This window comes from Spermophilus citellus (genome assembly GCF_964194105.1).
Source record: "Spermophilus citellus genome assembly, chromosome: 7".
Classification (NCBI taxonomy): domain Eukaryota; kingdom Metazoa; phylum Chordata; class Mammalia; order Rodentia; family Sciuridae; genus Spermophilus; species Spermophilus citellus.
Genome location: NC_138188.1, coordinates 165,993,542 through 166,011,347, shown reverse-complemented (window position 1 = coordinate 166,011,347; position 17,806 = coordinate 165,993,542). Strand labels below are relative to the sequence as shown.

Here is a 17,806-nt window from a genome sequence, read left to right as displayed (position 1 = left end):
CGTCCTAAGAGCGCGCTGTCACTGAGCAGTCTTCACTCAAGAGCTACCTGAAGGGACTCGGCAGGCCCCAGGGCACTGTCCTACTCCCACATGGGAACCTGCTCCCACATGGGTACCCTCCCACTCCCACCTGGGCACCCTCCCACTCCCGCCTGGGCACCCTCCCGCTCCTACCTGGGCACCCTCCCGCTCCTACCTGGGCACCCTCCCACTCCTACCTGGGTACCCTCCAACTCCCGCCTGGGTACCCTCCAACTCCCGCCTGGGCACCCTCCCGCTCCTACCTGGGCACCCTCCCACTCCTACCTGGGCACCCTCCCACTCCTACCTGGGTACCCTCCAACTCCCGCCTGGGCACCTACTCCTGCTTGGGCACCTACTCATGCCCACCTTCCTGCTCCCACCTGGGCACCCTCCCACTCCCACCTAGATACCTACTCCTGCCTGGGCACCCTCCTGCTCCCACATGGGTACCCTCCCACTCCCGCCTGGGCACCTACTTCTGCCTGGGCACCCTCCTGCTCCCACCTGAGCACCTCCTCCTGCCTAGGCACCCTCCTGCTCCTACCTGGGCACCTACTCCTGCCTGGGCACCTGCTCCCACCTGGGCACCTGTTCCCACTTGTGCACCTTCCCATTCCCACCCTGGCACTCTCTCACTCCCACCTGGGCACCCTCCCACTCCCACCTAGACAGGGTGCTGCCCCTGTGAATTACCAGCTCTCCCTCATTCACCTTGCATTTTAATTTGTATCAAAATTCATTAAAATGGTCTAAAATGACCACAATACCAATGAAAAACTGTAGCACCATGCCCTGTCCTCGGTCACCTACTAAAACAACACATTTAAAATATTCTAGAACTGTCCTTTGTTGTTCACTCTCATGCTTTTAAATACTGGGTTTACATTTCTACATTTTACATTTTAAAATATCTTGTTATTTTAGGGAAACATTTTGCATTCCTGCTTTCATCCCAGGTTTTTTTTTTTTTTTTAACTGTATCTACTCAAATTAGAAGCTACATATGGAAAAACGTTTTCATAAGCCCCGTTTCTGCCATAGTAGGTCAGAACAGTCCTTAAACAGGCAGACTCAGCACAGGGCCCCCGGGAAGATGGGCAGAACCCACTCTGGACCTAGGCTCTGCAAAGCTGCCAGCAAGTCCATTCGTGGGGAAGGATAAACTCTCCTTGAGGGCTGGTGTTAACAGCTGCCCAGAGATGTGACCCACACCCTGAGACAGATGGCTGTCAGGGAAAACATCTTTCCAGAGAGTCTGTGGTGAGGGAGTGTCGTCACCATCTGTGAGGGGCGTCAGCTGGCAGCCTGTGGGCCCCGATCTCCAACACTAACCTGCTAGCTGAGTGCACCTTTTTATTAACCTAAGGGCAACCCTCTCTTGCAAGTGGAGAAACCATCTGCAAATCTTTGTCCTTGAAAGAAAATGAGCTGCAATCCCTAGGCTCAGGGAGTCGGGGGGAGTCAGGGTCTTGCAGGCCGTCCTGAAGCACCACACACACCTTGCCTGAACACAGCACCCCTAAGAGTGGTGCCACAAGGGTCTCCCTCCTGCTGGGACAGCACCCCTCTTCCATCTGTTCCATGGACGCTGGCTGACAGCCCTAAGACACCCCGTCTGATGAGCCAAGTGCCATTCAGGGTCCTGTTCCCAATAACCAGCCAGTCACGGGACCCCAAGCTTCACTCACCTCAGGGCACTGCATCCGACTCTGGCCTTGGTCCCCCTGCCTGGGCTGCAGCTTGGCTGTCCTGGGACCTCCGTGTGACTCTCCTGTGGGGACCCCCTCACTCACTGTCACACATCCCCTAGGAACTTGCCAGGAAAGGGGCTCCTGAGCCAGGTCTGAGTTCCGCACTGTGTTTGCCAGGTGGAAACAGGTCTACCCCCTCTGAATGTCTGAGGCACCCTCCTCTGTCCTGCAGGGTTCTACTGAGGAGTCCCGCACACTGTGACTGCTGGTGCTCCCCATGTGCGTGGCTCTGAGGCGCCTTCTGCCCCGTGGTCACACGCTTTAGAGTGGTCAGCTGTGTTCACGAGGAACACAATGCTCTGTAGGGCCGGCGACTCACCCTGCATGCCTGCAGTGTTCAGCTCCCACCCTCCTCTGTACTCCCAGGGCTAAGCTGGCATGGACCTCCTTCACCAAGTCTCTAATTCTGCCCCTTGGCTGCTCCTACTTTCCAACTCTTGGTCTTTTCTGCTGACATCCTTTTCTTGAATGCTAACTTCAGGAAGTCTGCTTCCGTGCCTGATTTTCTCCCTCGCTCCCCCTCTCCATCTTCAATGCCATCTGTCTTCTCCTTCACCCTCAGCCTCTCTGGAGTGAGGCAGAAGCTTCTGGCTGGCAAGTTAACATGCCACTTCATTGTGGGTGGCCTGTCACTGGGGTCTCCCGTCCCTGGTAAGCGTGCTGATTTCCAACACATACGCTGCTGTCCACACTGACCTTCCACAAGCCTGGGTCCTCAGGTCAGTGCAGCCTGCCTGTGGTGGTGCTGTCCAAGAGAACCCTGTATGACTATGGAAAACACCTCCACTCTGCCCAGGACAGCAACCATCCCCCACACATCGCTGCTGAGCCTGGATACATGGCTCCTGCAACTGAGGGACTGTGCTTTAGTTCAACTTGACGTTGGTTCATTTAAATTCAAACAACCATCTGGGCAGTGCAGGACTAGGGGGCTGGCTTCCAAGGCAGCCCTGTGGGGAGGAGGTGACATAAAGCATCCAGGACTTCAGGGACAGGTCAATGTTAGCATGGACCCCTGCCCTGCAAAGTCAAGGCCTATCAACGCCAACACACATGAAGCCCAACATGAGCTGGAAGACCAGTGGGTGGGCGACAGGGAGGAGAGGAATGACCACTTGGCACTGCATCGCACACCAGTCCACATGGTATGTTTCCATTGCTGACTTTAAATCCCGCAGGTTAACATTCATTCTAACCAAGCGACAGGACACAATTTCAACAGAACAGGCTGCTTAAGCCTGCTTTTGCTCAGTCCAATAAAGTTACATTCTAGTTACTTACTCTGTCTCCAGGTTTAAGTAGTGGTTCATTCTTACTAGTCAGTTTATTAAGTAGAGTATAAGCTAATTTTAAACTCCGACTCCAAAGTTTGCCTAAAATAAAATAAAAATACTAAGCAATGTAATATTTAAGGAGCCTAATAGTTAACATTTCAATGCAGCAATCGCAATACCCCATTAACAACATACCATTAGCTAAGACTGGAAATCCAGTTTCCAGGTGACAGCCACCCTACATAACGTTGCAACAAACATCAGTTTTCTCCCAAGAACAAGTTATACATTTATTTTTCTTAATGCAAACATAAAACAGGAGTTTATTATAGAACACTTAAAGTCTAGCAAAGCCAGCAAAACATGCCATGCTGTGCATGCGTGATGCCATACACGGGAGCACACATGCACATGTGCACGTCTGTGAGTTCTGGGAAGAGGCCACCACTCACACTGCCCCCTCAGCCAACAGCATTTAGTGTGACCCGTGACATCCACCCTCACCTCCTGTGGCCGCTACATGTTTCCTGAAGGGCCAGAGCTTTCTCCAGTGGCTGGAGGGGCCCACGGCCAGGCACCACCTCTCTGTCCCTCCTGGCTAGCAGCTACCTGACGCAGTGCCCAACCTGGGGAGCTGACAACAGCCTCACCCAGGAAGAAAGCGGGCTCAGCCGCCATTCCTGAACAAAACACCCAGGCTGGGCCCTCAGGCTCGGTGGACACCATGGGTTGGACAGCCCGCCCTGTGGTCCAGTGTTCAGTCCCATAGCAGTGGTGCTGACCAAGCACCACAAAGTGACGGGAGTGGCCGTGGACCCCAAGACACCAGAAAGCAAACATTTAACTCAAAACAGTGAGCCCACTTTAAAGTTAAGGTCAAGATGTCAACACTTATAGGGCTGGGGATATGGCTCAAGCAGTAGCGCGCTCGCCTGGCATGCGCGGGGAGCTGGGTTCAATCCTCAGCACCACATAAAAATAAAATAAAGATGTTGTGTCCGCCGAGAACTAAAAAATAAATATTAAAAAATTCTCTCTCTCTTTAAAAAAAAAAGATGTCAACAGTTATAATAAACATCTCCAAACAGAAACCAATAAAAACTATGAAAAGAATAACATGTTGTGATCAAGTTAGTTCTACCCAGAAATGCAGAGGTTCATGGAAACGCAGCACCATTAACGGAACAATGATGACAGGTGGGAGAAAACCGATCATTACTCATGGCTTAAAAGTGATTTTAAATGTTTTTCAAAACCCTTCCTAAACTAGGTGTGAAAGGACACATACTTCCTTAATACGACGCTGGTCACCTTGAGCCCATGGGAATGCCCTAGCTGAGGCGGACGCCAGAGCCTTCCCTATGGGGGCAGAAGGGAGGCCAGTGCAGCTGCCCCAGCACTGAGCAGAATGCCTCAGCCAGATGGGGAAAGTGGCAATGTGGAAGCACCTGGGGACAGAGCTATGCTTTGTGAGAGGATGCCGGGCCTGTCCATCTTTTACAAGACTCTGGCGAAGCTGCCTGCGTGACAGTACACAGGATGATATTTATTCTTTAATGGTATTGGGGATTGCCCACAGTGTGTTTCTGCCATTGTGCTGTGTCCCCAGATCTTTTTGTTTTATACTTTATATTTTTAGGGACAGAGCCTCACTAAGTTGCTGAGGCCGGCTTTGAACCTGCAATCTTCCTGCCTGCCCAGCTACTGGGCAACCACGCCCAGCCCCACCGTGTCACCGGAATATGCTACAACAGTAAATTTTAAAACACAATGATACATTTACAATTAGATCAAAACACGCTCCCTAAATACATAAAACTCAAAGTGTTACAAGAATCCACAGAGTCTCCTGCAGAAAGTGTCCAGACGCTACTGAAACAGAAGACTCCATACTGTGGAAGCACTGGTCCTCCTGGGGCCGGATCAAGGCAACTCAGCAGAAACCTGGCAGGGATGCCGAGGCACTTGGCAAGCTTCCTCTGAGATGACCTGGGATGCATGGGGTTGGCACAGCTGGGACACCCTTGGAGGAGAAGCAGGGAACATTCTCCATGAGGCTGAGTCTCATCATAAGGCCATGGGCACCAAGAAAGCATGGCCAAGGCTCACAGGTGCCATCAGCCAACAGAAGAAGAGAAGCTAAGAGAGGCTCACGGGCAGGACTCCTGGACAGAGGGCCCGGTGTTGCTGCAGAGAGGGGGCCAGCTGCTGACCCTTCTCAGGACCTCTCCCATACGGGACACCGGGCAGGGACGTTCGCCATGTGAAGGGCAAAAAAGTGGGCACTTCCCCAGGTTCACAGAGCAACTCTGTGACCACAGTCCAGGGAAGAAGTCTTCCCAGAACACAGAAAGCAAGAAACTTGAAGGCAAAGAAGGCGAGAGGCTGGAACTTCTGCCCACAGACCCACACACAGTGGCAAGGACGCTGGCAGCCTGCTGGGTGCAGAAGAGGTCCTGCAGACACCTGGGAAGCCATGCAGAGGACACGGGTACATGGCAGAGGGCAGAAGGCCCAACAACCGACCCCTCGGGAGGCCGCGTCAGAGCCATGGCCACACCACCAGTTCTCACAGCGCAGGTGGAGAGTGGGCCTGAGCACTCAGCACCCACCACAGCATGTGGGTGTGGCGGTGGGCAAGCTGAGGGACGTGGGCCCCAGTCCTCGCTCTTCCACCCCTAGGGCCTGCCTGGGAAAGTGGCACCTGCTCACTGCCAGAGGGCCCACGGCAGCACCCACCAACAGCACCACTTCTAATGGCCACCGCTGGACGCCACCCAGGTGTCCACCAACAGCGTAACTGGTAAGTGGGTCCCGCTATGCTCTTTCCTCAACAGAAGCACGTTGACCACACCTACACGAGATCCTGTGGGTGGTTCTAAAAGGCTGTGGATCAGACAGGAGGAGGACTGCGGAGTCATAGCTGCACAAAACAAAGACCCCTTGTCAGGGGCAGCCAGCCAGCCAGAGTCAGACTCCAGATGGGAACCGAGTGGTGCGGCCCGACCCAGTCCTGCACCCTCAGGCCAGGCGCAGGGCCAGGGCCGTCAGCAGAGACTGGGGCCCCCACAGCACAGCCAGGCCCCCTTGCGGGGGGCACCCACAGGCTGGGGTCGCCAAGTCAGGGGAGAGACTCTAATCATACATTTAGAACAGGAACGAACCTGACGAAAGTGCTCAAGAATTCTGTACTCAGCAGTATAAATATATCACTGAGAGAAATTAAGGCAGCCTTTAAAAAGAGGGAGATATTCTGTGATAATAGCAACTCTCTTTGAATCAAACCACAGACTCAATGTAGTACCCACCGATCTCCCAGCAAGAACTCCTACCAAAGTGACCACTGGTTTCTACTTTACTTGGAAATGCAAAGGGTCGACAACAGCAATCTCGAAGAACAGGCAGAGAGCTGGGATCCTACCACTGCACCTCAACAGGCACAGACACATCGACTGCAGGGAGGCCTTCCACTCATCAAAGCCACCATGAAAGGCCAGAAGGCAAGCCTCAGGCTGAGAGGAGACAGCCACAAAGCAGGTATCTGACAAAGAAGCCACCACGCTGAGACTTGGAGGATCATGGACAGGGCCTTCAGTGCCGGCAGCCCCCAGCAAAGGCAGATCAGAACCTAACTCACAAGGCCAAGAGATGGAGCCCAAGAGGCTCTCCGTGCTGTTCTGGGAAGGAGTGCTACTCCCACCCCTCTGGAAAAGCAGTGCAGGTCCCAAGGCCGCACGTCTCCTGGGAGCCCTGACCTTCAGCCCACCCCCCCCAGGCTCTCACCCAGGACTGCAGGCAAGAGAAAAGAGTGTTCACAATGGCCTCTTGAACGGCAGTCCCAAGCTGGGACAACCACTGGGAGAGCAAGGACAGCTGTGGGACACGCACTGAGCACGCAACACCCATCAATGAGCGTCAACACAGCTGCACACCGCATGGCGGGGACTCGCACAAGGCAAGCCATCAGACACCAAAGAGCAGCTTTCATCAAATCCTGCTTCTGGGCTGGGCTGTGGCTCAGTGGGAGGGCACTTGCCTGGCATGTGTGAGGCACTGGGTTCGAGCCTTAGCATCACATAAAAATAAATAGATGGACACAATGCCTTTATTTTATCTACAACTAAAAAAAAATTAAAATAAATAAATAAATAAACAATAATGAATAAAATAAAATCCTGCTTCTATGACCGTCTAGGCCACAGAGAGCCTGCAGCCTGAGTAGCTGGGCGACGGCTCCCCTCTGTATGGAGAACATCAGTGCTGGGAGGGCCACGGAGGCCTGGACCTGGCCAGCTAAAGCTCACAGAAGAGCATTCACCCTGCCAAGGCACCAAGCTGTACCTGCACCGTCAGCTGTGTGACAGCAGATGTAGCGCGGAACCCAAACACGCCAAGCACAGAGGCGCTGCGTGGCTAAAGCTGCGCCAGCGCACCCACTGCTCAGAACACAGTTGGCCGCACACACCCAGGCAGCAAGGCAGGTGTGCGGCGCCTCGGGACCTGCTGCTGATGTGGCGGGGCAACAGGTGTGTGCAGGCTGCACAGTAAGCACTGTGGCCCCCCGCCCCCACCAGAGTGCGACCACCCTCCTGAGTACTTGCCGTAGGTGAGGGTGTGGACGGCCTTCCCTGCTGTGTCCAGGGCAGTCAGGCAGGGGGCCTTGGGCTGCACTGTGCCCCATCGCTGAAGGGCAGCTAGCAGAGACGGTGGCCAGGGCACCCCTGTAGCCAGGGGCTCCCCTCTCAGCACCTCCACCTCCTCTCCCTCAGGCTTCGGCTGATTGGGATCTGGCTGCTGAACTGTAAGCAGAGCCGGAGTTCAGACGTCAGCACTGTGGAGGCCCCACACTCACCGTCCAGTGCCTGCACCCCGTGACCGAGTCACCACTGTAAAAAGCCTGACATACGTGGTTTAGACCTTCGTCATTACCACAGTCACATAAAGGAGAGTCAGTCGTACATGGTGTGGCTTTCACCCTCCAGGAAAGTTCAGCCACAGACAGTGAAGGTGGCTCAGGAGGGTACATCTACTTGCACCTTGGGGATAACTGTGGCACCTGACGCCTGCCACCCCAGTGCAGCACTGCAGGCCCCAGAGCCTGGGAGGAGGTCTGAGCAACCGGCCCACCCAGGACCAAAGTGAACAGGACTTCAGGCCAGGAGCTGCCGGGACAGTCACCTCACTGATTTCCACCACCAATTCCCACTACTGATTTTCCTGTGGCCCCAAAGACCCCACTGTTAACAAGAAGCTCAGCACTGTAAGCACATGGTGGAGCTCTGGACCTGTCTAAGCATGAAGGACAAGCCAGGCCCCACACTGGCCTGCCACTGAGGGCAGGCAGGCCCAGGGGTCACAACACACTCAACACCAACACTGGGCTTCATCTCTGTGCCCTTCTAAGGGCGTGGGCCTCTTTCTGCTTCTTCTTAGTTCTTCTTTTTTAAAATAAATCTATATTCTTCTTTTGCAGTACTGGGGATTAAACTCAGAGGCACTCTATCACTGATTTACATCCCCAGCCCTCTTTATTTTTTATTTTGAGACAGGGTATTGCCAAGTTACTGAGGGTGGCCTCAAACTTGCAATCCTCCTGCCATAGCCTCCAGAGTCACTGGGATTATGGGCATGTGCCACCATGCTCAGTATGTTCTTTGTTTTTAAATATATATTCCATTCATAAATGAGAGGTTAAAATTCTGAAAAGGAGTTGAACATGTGCTAAAAACTCAGTACTTTAGAACCATAAGAAGACAAGTATTTCACATTTAGAGTTTAACTAAAAGTGTAAAGAAGAAACCTTAGCAGTGTTGTCCTAACCCTGGACTGGGCGTGGGGATTGCAAAGTCTCTCTAACCCTGACCATGTGCAGGCAGGTGTGGTTCTAAGCTCACGGCTGTGCATGCTCACCAGAGTCTGGGCACAAAGAGAAAGGGCGTGGCACAGGAACTCACGTCTGTGCACCACCACCTGTGCCTCCAGATGGCACACACACACAGGGCTCAGATCAGAGGACTCTACCTTCCAAAAGCTCCTCAAAATCGTCCACGAAGAATTCCTTCAGAGGAGGGCGCTTAGGCCTCTTCAGGGTGTTCAGAAGCTGCTGGATCTTGGAGGACACTCTGCTGTGCACAGGGACACCTGTCACAGGAAAAGCAGAGAGGGCCTGAGGCAAGACCTGTCACACACACACACGCCTAGCCGTAGGCCCAAGGACAAGCCTCTTGGAGGCACCAGAACTCACACAGCCAACAGATGATCTCCAGTCTGCAGGCCCAGCAGACTACGTTCTGGAATTGGCCAACTCACTCCATAAGCACTGACTGAATTATATGTACTGAACGCTATTCCTTGTAGCAGTTTTCAGCTGGTCCAGGGACCCTGGGGTGCCTGAGGGCCTTTCAGGGCACTGAGGGTAAGAACACGCCATGGTGATGTAAAGGTGCCATTTGCTTTTCTTTCTCTCCTGTCACATGCACCTGAAGTCACTGTGAATGCAGGTGACCCAGACGCTTTCATCAGCCAGCCATGAAAGAGACCATCAAAGCATGGAATGAGCCCTTCTTCTCCCTCAAGGTGGCTGTTTTGGAAATTACTTTTGCAGAAGTATGGTGATTCATCTCAACATGTAACAAGTTTATTGCTGTTTTAAGTGAAATGATAACTCTAATTTTAATTTCTATTAAAATAAATATCAAGACATATAACCCATGCAGGCTAAAAAGCTCCGTGGTGTTCTCAATCCTTCTTAAGAAACACTGTTCTGGTTTTCAAGATGGCAGAATAGAGGTCACTTTCCTGGCTGCTACGTGGAGTGAAACCGAGAAAGCAGACAGGTAGCTTCTCAGCAAGAGAGGTATTGGAAACCTTCAGGGACACTGTAAGTCTACAGGATAAAAACTCTACTGCCAATAAGTTAAAAAAAAAAATAAAAATAAATAAAGATACTGTGTCCATCTACAACTAAAAAATACATTAAAAAGCAACAGGGGGGCTGGGGCTAGAGCTCAGTGGTAGAGCACTTGCCTCACACATGACACATGCAAGGCACTGGGTTCAATCCTGAGCCCAAATAAAAATAAAGATATTGAGTCCATCTACAACTAAAAAATAAATTAAAAAAAGAAAAACTCTACTCCTCACGTCTCTACTGCTAGATGGGTAGACACACAAACAACATGAAAAGGCAAGGGGTCAATCATCGCAAACACACCAAGGTACTCCAGTAACAGAATCCAACAACACCAGAGTTGAAGAAATATCCAAGAAAGAGTTTATAATGTACATAGTTAAAAGGATGTGCAAAGTAAAAGCCAGTCTAAGGAGTGAAATCAGAAAGAAAATACAGGAAGTGAAATATCACTTCAATAAAGAGATAGTCTGAAAAAAGAAAAGCCTACAAATCTCTGAAATGAAGGAAATCAATAAATCAAATTAAAATTTCAATTGAAAGCATCACCAACAGACTAGACCACTTAGAGTTTCAGGCAATGAAGGCAAAATAAATAATCTTGAAAACAAAGTTAAACATGGAGAAAAGATGTTAAGAGACCACAAACAGAACTTACAAGAAATGTGGGATAACCTGAAAAGACTATATTTAAGATTTATTGGGACAGATGAAGATTCAGAGATACAAACAAAAGGAATGCACAATCTTTTCAATGAAATAATATCAGAAAATTTCCCAAACCTAAAGAATAAAATGGAAAATCAAGTGCAGGAAGCTTACAGGACCTCAAATATACAAAAGTGCAACAGACCCACACCAAGGCATATTATTATGAAAATGCTCAACACAGAGAATCAGGATAGAATTTTAAAGAACGCCAGAGAAAAATGACAGGTAAGATCTGGCAGGATGACGACGTGTATTTTCTTCTCAGCAGCTACGGATCCTTCTCTAAAATAGACCACATCTCAGGCTACAAAGCAACTCTTAGCAAATATAAAAAAAATAGATATACTTTGCATCCTATCAGATCATAACAGAATGAATTTAGAAATCAAGAATGAAATTAAAAATAGAGGGGCCGGGGTTGTGGCTCAGTGATGGAGTGTTTGCCTAGCATGCATGAAGCACTGGATTCGATCCCTGGCACCATATAATAAAAACAAATAAAATAAAGATATTGTGTCTATCTATAATAAAAAAGTTCAAAAAAATAGAAGCTACTTTAATACCCGGAGACTAAATAATATGCTATTGAATGAACAATGGATAGCAGAAGAAATCTGGGATAAAAAAAAAATACTGAGAGGTAAATGAGAATACTGAAACAACATATCAAGAACTCTGGGACACTATGAAGGCAGTGCACTGAGCTCACTTATTATTAAAAGTATAGAAAGTCAACAAATAAATAACCTATCATTACATCTCAAGTCCTAGAACAAGAAGAATGAATCAACACCAAAAGCAGAAGACAGGAAATAAAACCAGAGCTGAAATCAATAAAATTGAAACAAAAGAAATAATCCCCAAAAATCGACAAAACAAAAAGTTGGTTCTTTGAAAAACAAATCAATAAAATAAAATTAATAAACCCTTAGCCGAGCTAATAAAGAAAACTCAAATTACTAAAATTCACAATGAAAAAGGAAATATCACAACGAAAACTACTAAAATACAGATGATAACCAAACCTACTTTGAAAATTCCTACTCTGATACAATAGATAACCTTGAAAACATCTACAAATTTCTAGAAACATATGACCTAACCAAATTGAATCAGGAGGACATAGAAAGTTTAAACAGATCAATTTCAAGCAATGAAATTAAAGATGCTATCAAAAGCCAAGGAAGAGAAGCCCAGGACCAGACAGAGATTCTCAGCTGAGCTCTACCAGACCTTCACAGAAAACTGACACCAATCTTCCTCAAATGATCCCATGAAATACAAAAGGAAGGAACCCTTCCAATTCATTCTTAATTCCTTTTAAGGTTCCAATGATATTCTTCATGGAAACAGAAAATCAGTTATGAAATTCATTTGGAAAAATAAGGAGAAATCCTCAGTGAGAAAAGCAAAGCAGGAGGCATCCCAATAGCACGCCCTTAAACTACACCACAGAGCCACAGAAACAGCATGGGGCCGCACCAAGACAGAACGGAGACCAGTGGAATGCAAGACACTGGACAAGGGGCCATAAGTAGTCACTGGAGAGGAGACAGCCTCTTCAACAAATGGTGCTGGGAAAACTGGAAACCCACATACAATAGAGTGAAATTAAGCCCCTCGCTCTCACCACGCGACACTCCACTCTGGAGACCCTGTGCCTACTAGAAGAAAATGTAAGCCCAACTTCCCAAAATGTCGGCTTAGGAACCGAATCTGTCAACAAGACTCCTACAGCTCAAAGAAGTAAAACCAAGAATCAATCAATGGGATAGTATCAGACTAAAAAGCTCCTTCACAGCAAAGGAGACAACCAAGACAGAGAAGAAAGAGCCCGCGGAACGGGAGACAATCTTTGCCACCTGCACCTCAGACAGAGCATTAGTCTTCAGGATATATATATATAAAACCCTCAAAAAACTCAACTTCAAAAAAACCAAATAACCCAATCGATAAAGGGGCAAAGGCACTGAACAGACACTTCACAGAAGAAATACGGATGGTCAACAAACATGAAAAAATGTCCAACATCTCTAACTGGAGAAATGCAAATTAAAACCACACTGAGATTCCATCTCACCCCAGTCAGGATGGCAACAATCAAGAATACAAGTAACAATAAATGTGGTGAGGATGTGGGGAAAATGGTTCACTCATACATTGCTGTTGGCACTGCAAATTGGTGCAACCACTCTGGAAAGCAGTATGGAGATTCCTCAGAAAACTTGGAATGGAACCACCATTTGACCCAGTTATCCCACTCCTCGGAACATACCCAAAGGACTTAAAATCAGCACACTGCAGTGACACAACCACATCAATGTTCACAGCAGCTCAATTCACAATAGCTAAGCTACGGAACCAACCCAGGTGCCCTTCAACAGATGAATGGATAAAGAACATGTGGCACATATACACAATGGAATATTACTCAACCACAAAGAAGAATGAAATCATGGCATTTGCCAGTAAATGATGGACCTGGAGACAATCGTGCTAAGTGAAATAAGCCAGTTCTCAAAAACCAAAGACCAACTGTTCTCTCTGACGCGCAGCTGCCAACACGTAATAAGGGGTGGGGCAGGGAAGAATAGAAGTTCATTGGATTAGACAAAGGGGAATGAAGGGAAGGAAGGAGGGATGGGAATAGGAAAGACAGAGGAATGAACTGGACGTAACTTTCCTACGTCACATATGGATAAATGACCAGTGTGACTCCACATCACGTTCCACCACAAGAATGGAAGGGATTACAGGTGTGTGCCACCAACTTGGCTTTTCCTGTTCATTTTTAAAAATGATTTTTATATTAGAAATATTAGACCTTCATCCATCACTATGTAACAAATATTTTGGACAAAGTTATCAAAAATTTTTGAGCTTTCTTTATAGTATTATTTTACCATAAAAAAAAGAAGGTCTAGGGTCATAGCTCAGCAGCAGAATGTTTCCCTAGCATGCATGAGACACTGGGTTTGATCCTCAGCACCACACAAAAATAAACAAATAAAATAAAGGCATCCTGTCCATCTACAACTATTATAAAAACTTTATAAAAAAAGAAAAAATGCAACAGAATAAGTATTATTTTCGAGTGGAATACTCAACTAACAGACTGTGTGCTGGGTCGTTCACAAGTTTAATAAACTTAAAAGGGGTTAAATATGCAGGAGAAACACATCTGAACAATGCACCTGGAAATACGTTGAGACCAACAAACATCTAAACACAGCAGGGCAGGAGAGGGGCAGAGGAGAAAGGTCCAGGAAAGACCCAGAGCAGAGCTCGGAGGCAGGAGCACTGGACCAGCAGGGCCGGCCCAGGGCAGCAGTCGCAGGGCGACCCTAGGGAGACTGGGGAAAGGTACAGGATACTGAAGGCAAACCCACTGACGAGCAGACCACGGTGGACACAACCAGGTGGAAGAACCGAGCACCCAGCTGGCTGAGCCCCACAGGGAGCAGGGGGCATTCATGGGTGGAGGCACCCTATTACACAGTCCTGGGACCTGCCAGGCAAGGAAGAGTAAAAGACCCCAGAGAATCCTAGAGCCCGCATGGGAACACACACACACACACACACACACACACACAGTTAGAACAATCTGAATTCAACAAAGTGGCAAGACACAGCCATTACACACACACACACACACACACACACACTTAGAACAATCTGAATTCAACAAAGTGGCAAGACACAGCCATTACACACACACACACACACACACACACACTTAGAACAATCTGAATTCAACAAAGTGGCAAGACACAGCCATTACACACACACACACACTTAGAACAATCTGAATTCAACAAAGTGGCAAGACACAGCCATTACACACACACACACACTTAGAACAATCTGAATTCAACAAAGTGGCAAGACACAGCCATTACACACACACACACACACACACACTTAGAACAATCTGAATTCAACAAAGTGGCAAGACACAGCCATTACACACACACACACACACACACACACACTCTTAGAACAATCTGAATTCAACAAAGTGGCAAGACATAGCCATTACACACACACACACACACACACACACACACACTTAGAACAATCTGAATTCAACAAAGTGGCAAGACACAGCCATTACACACACACACACACACACACACACACACACACACACACTTAGAACAATCTGAATTCAACAAAGTGGCAAGACACAGCCATTACACTCACACACACACACAGTTAGAACAATCTGAATTCAACAAAGTGGCAAGACACAGCCATTACACACACACACACACACACACACACTTAGAACAATCTGAATTCAACAAAGTGGCAAGACATAGCCATTACACACACACACACACACACACACTTAGAACAATCTGAATTCAACAAAGTGGCAAGACACTGCCATTACACACACACACACACACACACTTAGAACAATCTGAATTCAACAAAGTGGCAAGACACAGCCATTACACACACACACACACACACACTTAGAACAATCTGAATTCAACAAAGTGGCAAGACACAGCCATTACACACACACACACACACACACACTTAGAACAATCTGAATTCAACAAAGTGGCAAGACACAGCCATTACACACACACACACACACACACACACACACTTAGAACAATCTGAATTCAACAAAGTGGCAAGACATAGCCATTACACACACACACACACACACACACACACACACACTTAGAACAATCTGAATTCAACAAAGTGGCAAGACACAGCCATTACACACACACACACACACACACACTTAGAACAATCTGAATTCAACAAAGTGGCAAGACACAGCCATTACACACACACACACACACACACACACACACACACTTAGAACAATCTGAATTCAACAAAGTGGCAAGACATAGCCATTACACACACACACACACACACACACACACACACACACTTAGAACAATCTGAATTCAACAAAGTGGCAAGACACAGCCATTACACACACACACACTCAAAAAAAAAAAAAATCAGTCGCTTACCTGTGTACTAACAATGAATAATCTGAAAAGAAATCACAAAAACGATTTACAACAGAATCGAAAAGAATGCAGCATGGAGGCAAAAGAGTTCTACAATGTAAACACTGCTCAAGAAAAATTAAAGGCAACAGAAATAAATGCTCATGGGTCGTATGTTAACATTTTTAAATTAGAAATCCAATGTGATCCCTATAAAATCCCAAAGACCTCTTCTGCATAAATAGAAACACATGTCCTAAGAGTCACAGGAATCCTAAATAGTCAAAAACAGAGCTGGAAGACTCCCGTACCTGATTCTAAGAGGAGCGGAGACTGTGCGTGGTACAACATGAAGAGAGACCAGTGGGACAGAGCAGAGAGCTCACAAGCAGTGCCACACAGGAGCAGTGACCTCTGCCAAGGGTGCGAGAGCACTCCACGGAGAAAGGACAGTCTCTCCCACAAACACCACCAGATCTCCACGAGCAGACAATGAAGGTCCCGGTCACAGCCTGAACACGAGCCATGACTCCTTAGAGGACCTCCTGAGAGGAGAGCGTGCCACAGCCAGGCACAGGGTCCTGCAGTCCTCGTCAGCTCTACTCCAAAGACATCAGCAACGCAAGAAAAAAGGGACAAATGAGACTTCATGAAAATGTTCAAATTTTGTATATCAAAAAACACGATCAATAATCCTACTGACACAGGAGGCCAGGCTTCTGCAGAGGGATGGCAAGTTCTAGGCCAGCCTGGGTAACTAACTAACCAAGACCGTCGCAAAAAAATAAAAAGGGCTGGGATGTGGCTCAGTAGTAAGTCACCCCTGGGTGCAATGCCCAGTAATGAGAAAAGAAAAAGAAACTACAAAGATAGGCTAGAGGATGGAAGAAAATACTTGTGTGAATGTTATACCTGATATGGAATTAACACCTAGAAAATATGGCAAAAGTAAAAAAAAATTTTAAAAAAACACAAATAATCTGAATTGGGGGGGGGAGCCTTGGGGCTGCGGGTGGTAGAGTCTTGCCTCACATGTGTGAAGCATTGGGTTTCATTCTCAGTACCACATAAAAATGAATAAATAAAATAATGATTTTGGGTCCATCAACAACTAAAAAAAAAAATTTAAAAACACAAAACCAAACCAACCTTTAAGAGACGTTTCTCCAAAAAAAAAAAAAAAAAAGGTCTTCAAATGTCCAAGCAGCACATGAAGATGCCCAGATCAAGCAGAAGCACCTCGCACCTTCAGGACGGGTACTACCAGAGCACCTGCTGGGGATGCATGAAGACCCAGAGCTCTGCGCACCCAGGGTGCAGGTGAAGAGCAGCAGCAGGCAGGTCCCCCAACACTGAAAGCATCGTTGCCCACCCACCCAGGTCCTGCACCCAGGCTCTCACCTATAGACAGAGGCCCAGAGAGCCCAACAAGGTCGCCCACCCAACCAGGTCCTACACCCAGACTCCCACCAACAGACAGAGGCCCAGAGAGCCCAACAAGGTCGCCCACCCACCCAGGTCCTGCACCCAGGCTCCCACCTACAGACAGAGGCCCAGAGAGCCCAACAAGGTCGCCCACCCACCCAGGTCCTGCACCCAGGCTCCCACCAACAGACAGAGGCCCAGAGAGCCCAACAAGGTCACCAACCCACCCAGTTCCTGTACCCAGACTCCCACCCACAGACAGAGGCCCAGAGAACCCAACAAGGTCACCCACTTACCCAGGTCCTGCACCCAGGCTCCCACCCACAGACAGAGGCCCAGAGAGCCCAACAAGGTCGCCCACCCACTCAGGTCCTGCACCCAGGCTCCCACCTACAGACAGAGGCCCAGAGAGCCCAACAAGGTCGCCCACCCACCCAGGTCCTGCACCCAGACTCCCACCTACAGACAGAGGCCCAGAGAGCCCAACAAGGTCGCCCACCCACCCAGGTCCTGCACCCAGACTCCCACCTACAGACAGAGGCCCAGAGAGCCCAACAAGGTCGCCCACCCACCCAGGTCCTGCACCCAGGCTCCCACCTACAGACAGAGGCCCAGAGAGCCCAACAAGGTCGCCCACCCACCCAGGTCCTGCACCCAGGCTCCCACCTACAGACAGAGGCCCAGAGAGCCCAACAAGGTCGCCCACCCACCCAGGTCCTGCACCCA

At 48.6% G+C, this 17,806-nt stretch overlaps 1 protein-coding gene across 18 annotated transcripts in view; it reads right to left on the bottom strand.

Moving 5' to 3' along the window:
* Positions 1 to 17,806, bottom strand: part of DIP2A (disco interacting protein 2 homolog A) — a gene marked incomplete at its 3' end in the record, with an annotated part of 100,163 nt that overhangs the window by 36,192 nt on the left and 46,165 nt on the right. For all 18 annotated transcript variants that reach the window (XR_014022921.1, XM_081300973.1, XM_081300978.1 and 15 more), the window contains 3 exons: positions 9,071 to 9,190; positions 7,651 to 7,848; positions 3,057 to 3,148 (listed from right to left, as the gene is read on the bottom strand). Coding sequence is in view for 17 of the 18 variants with exons in the window: in XM_081300973.1 (XP_081157099.1) it covers positions 3,057 to 3,148; positions 7,651 to 7,848; positions 9,071 to 9,190 (410 nt within the window). The remainder of the gene's footprint in view (positions 1 to 3,056; positions 3,149 to 7,650; positions 7,849 to 9,070; positions 9,191 to 17,806) is intronic.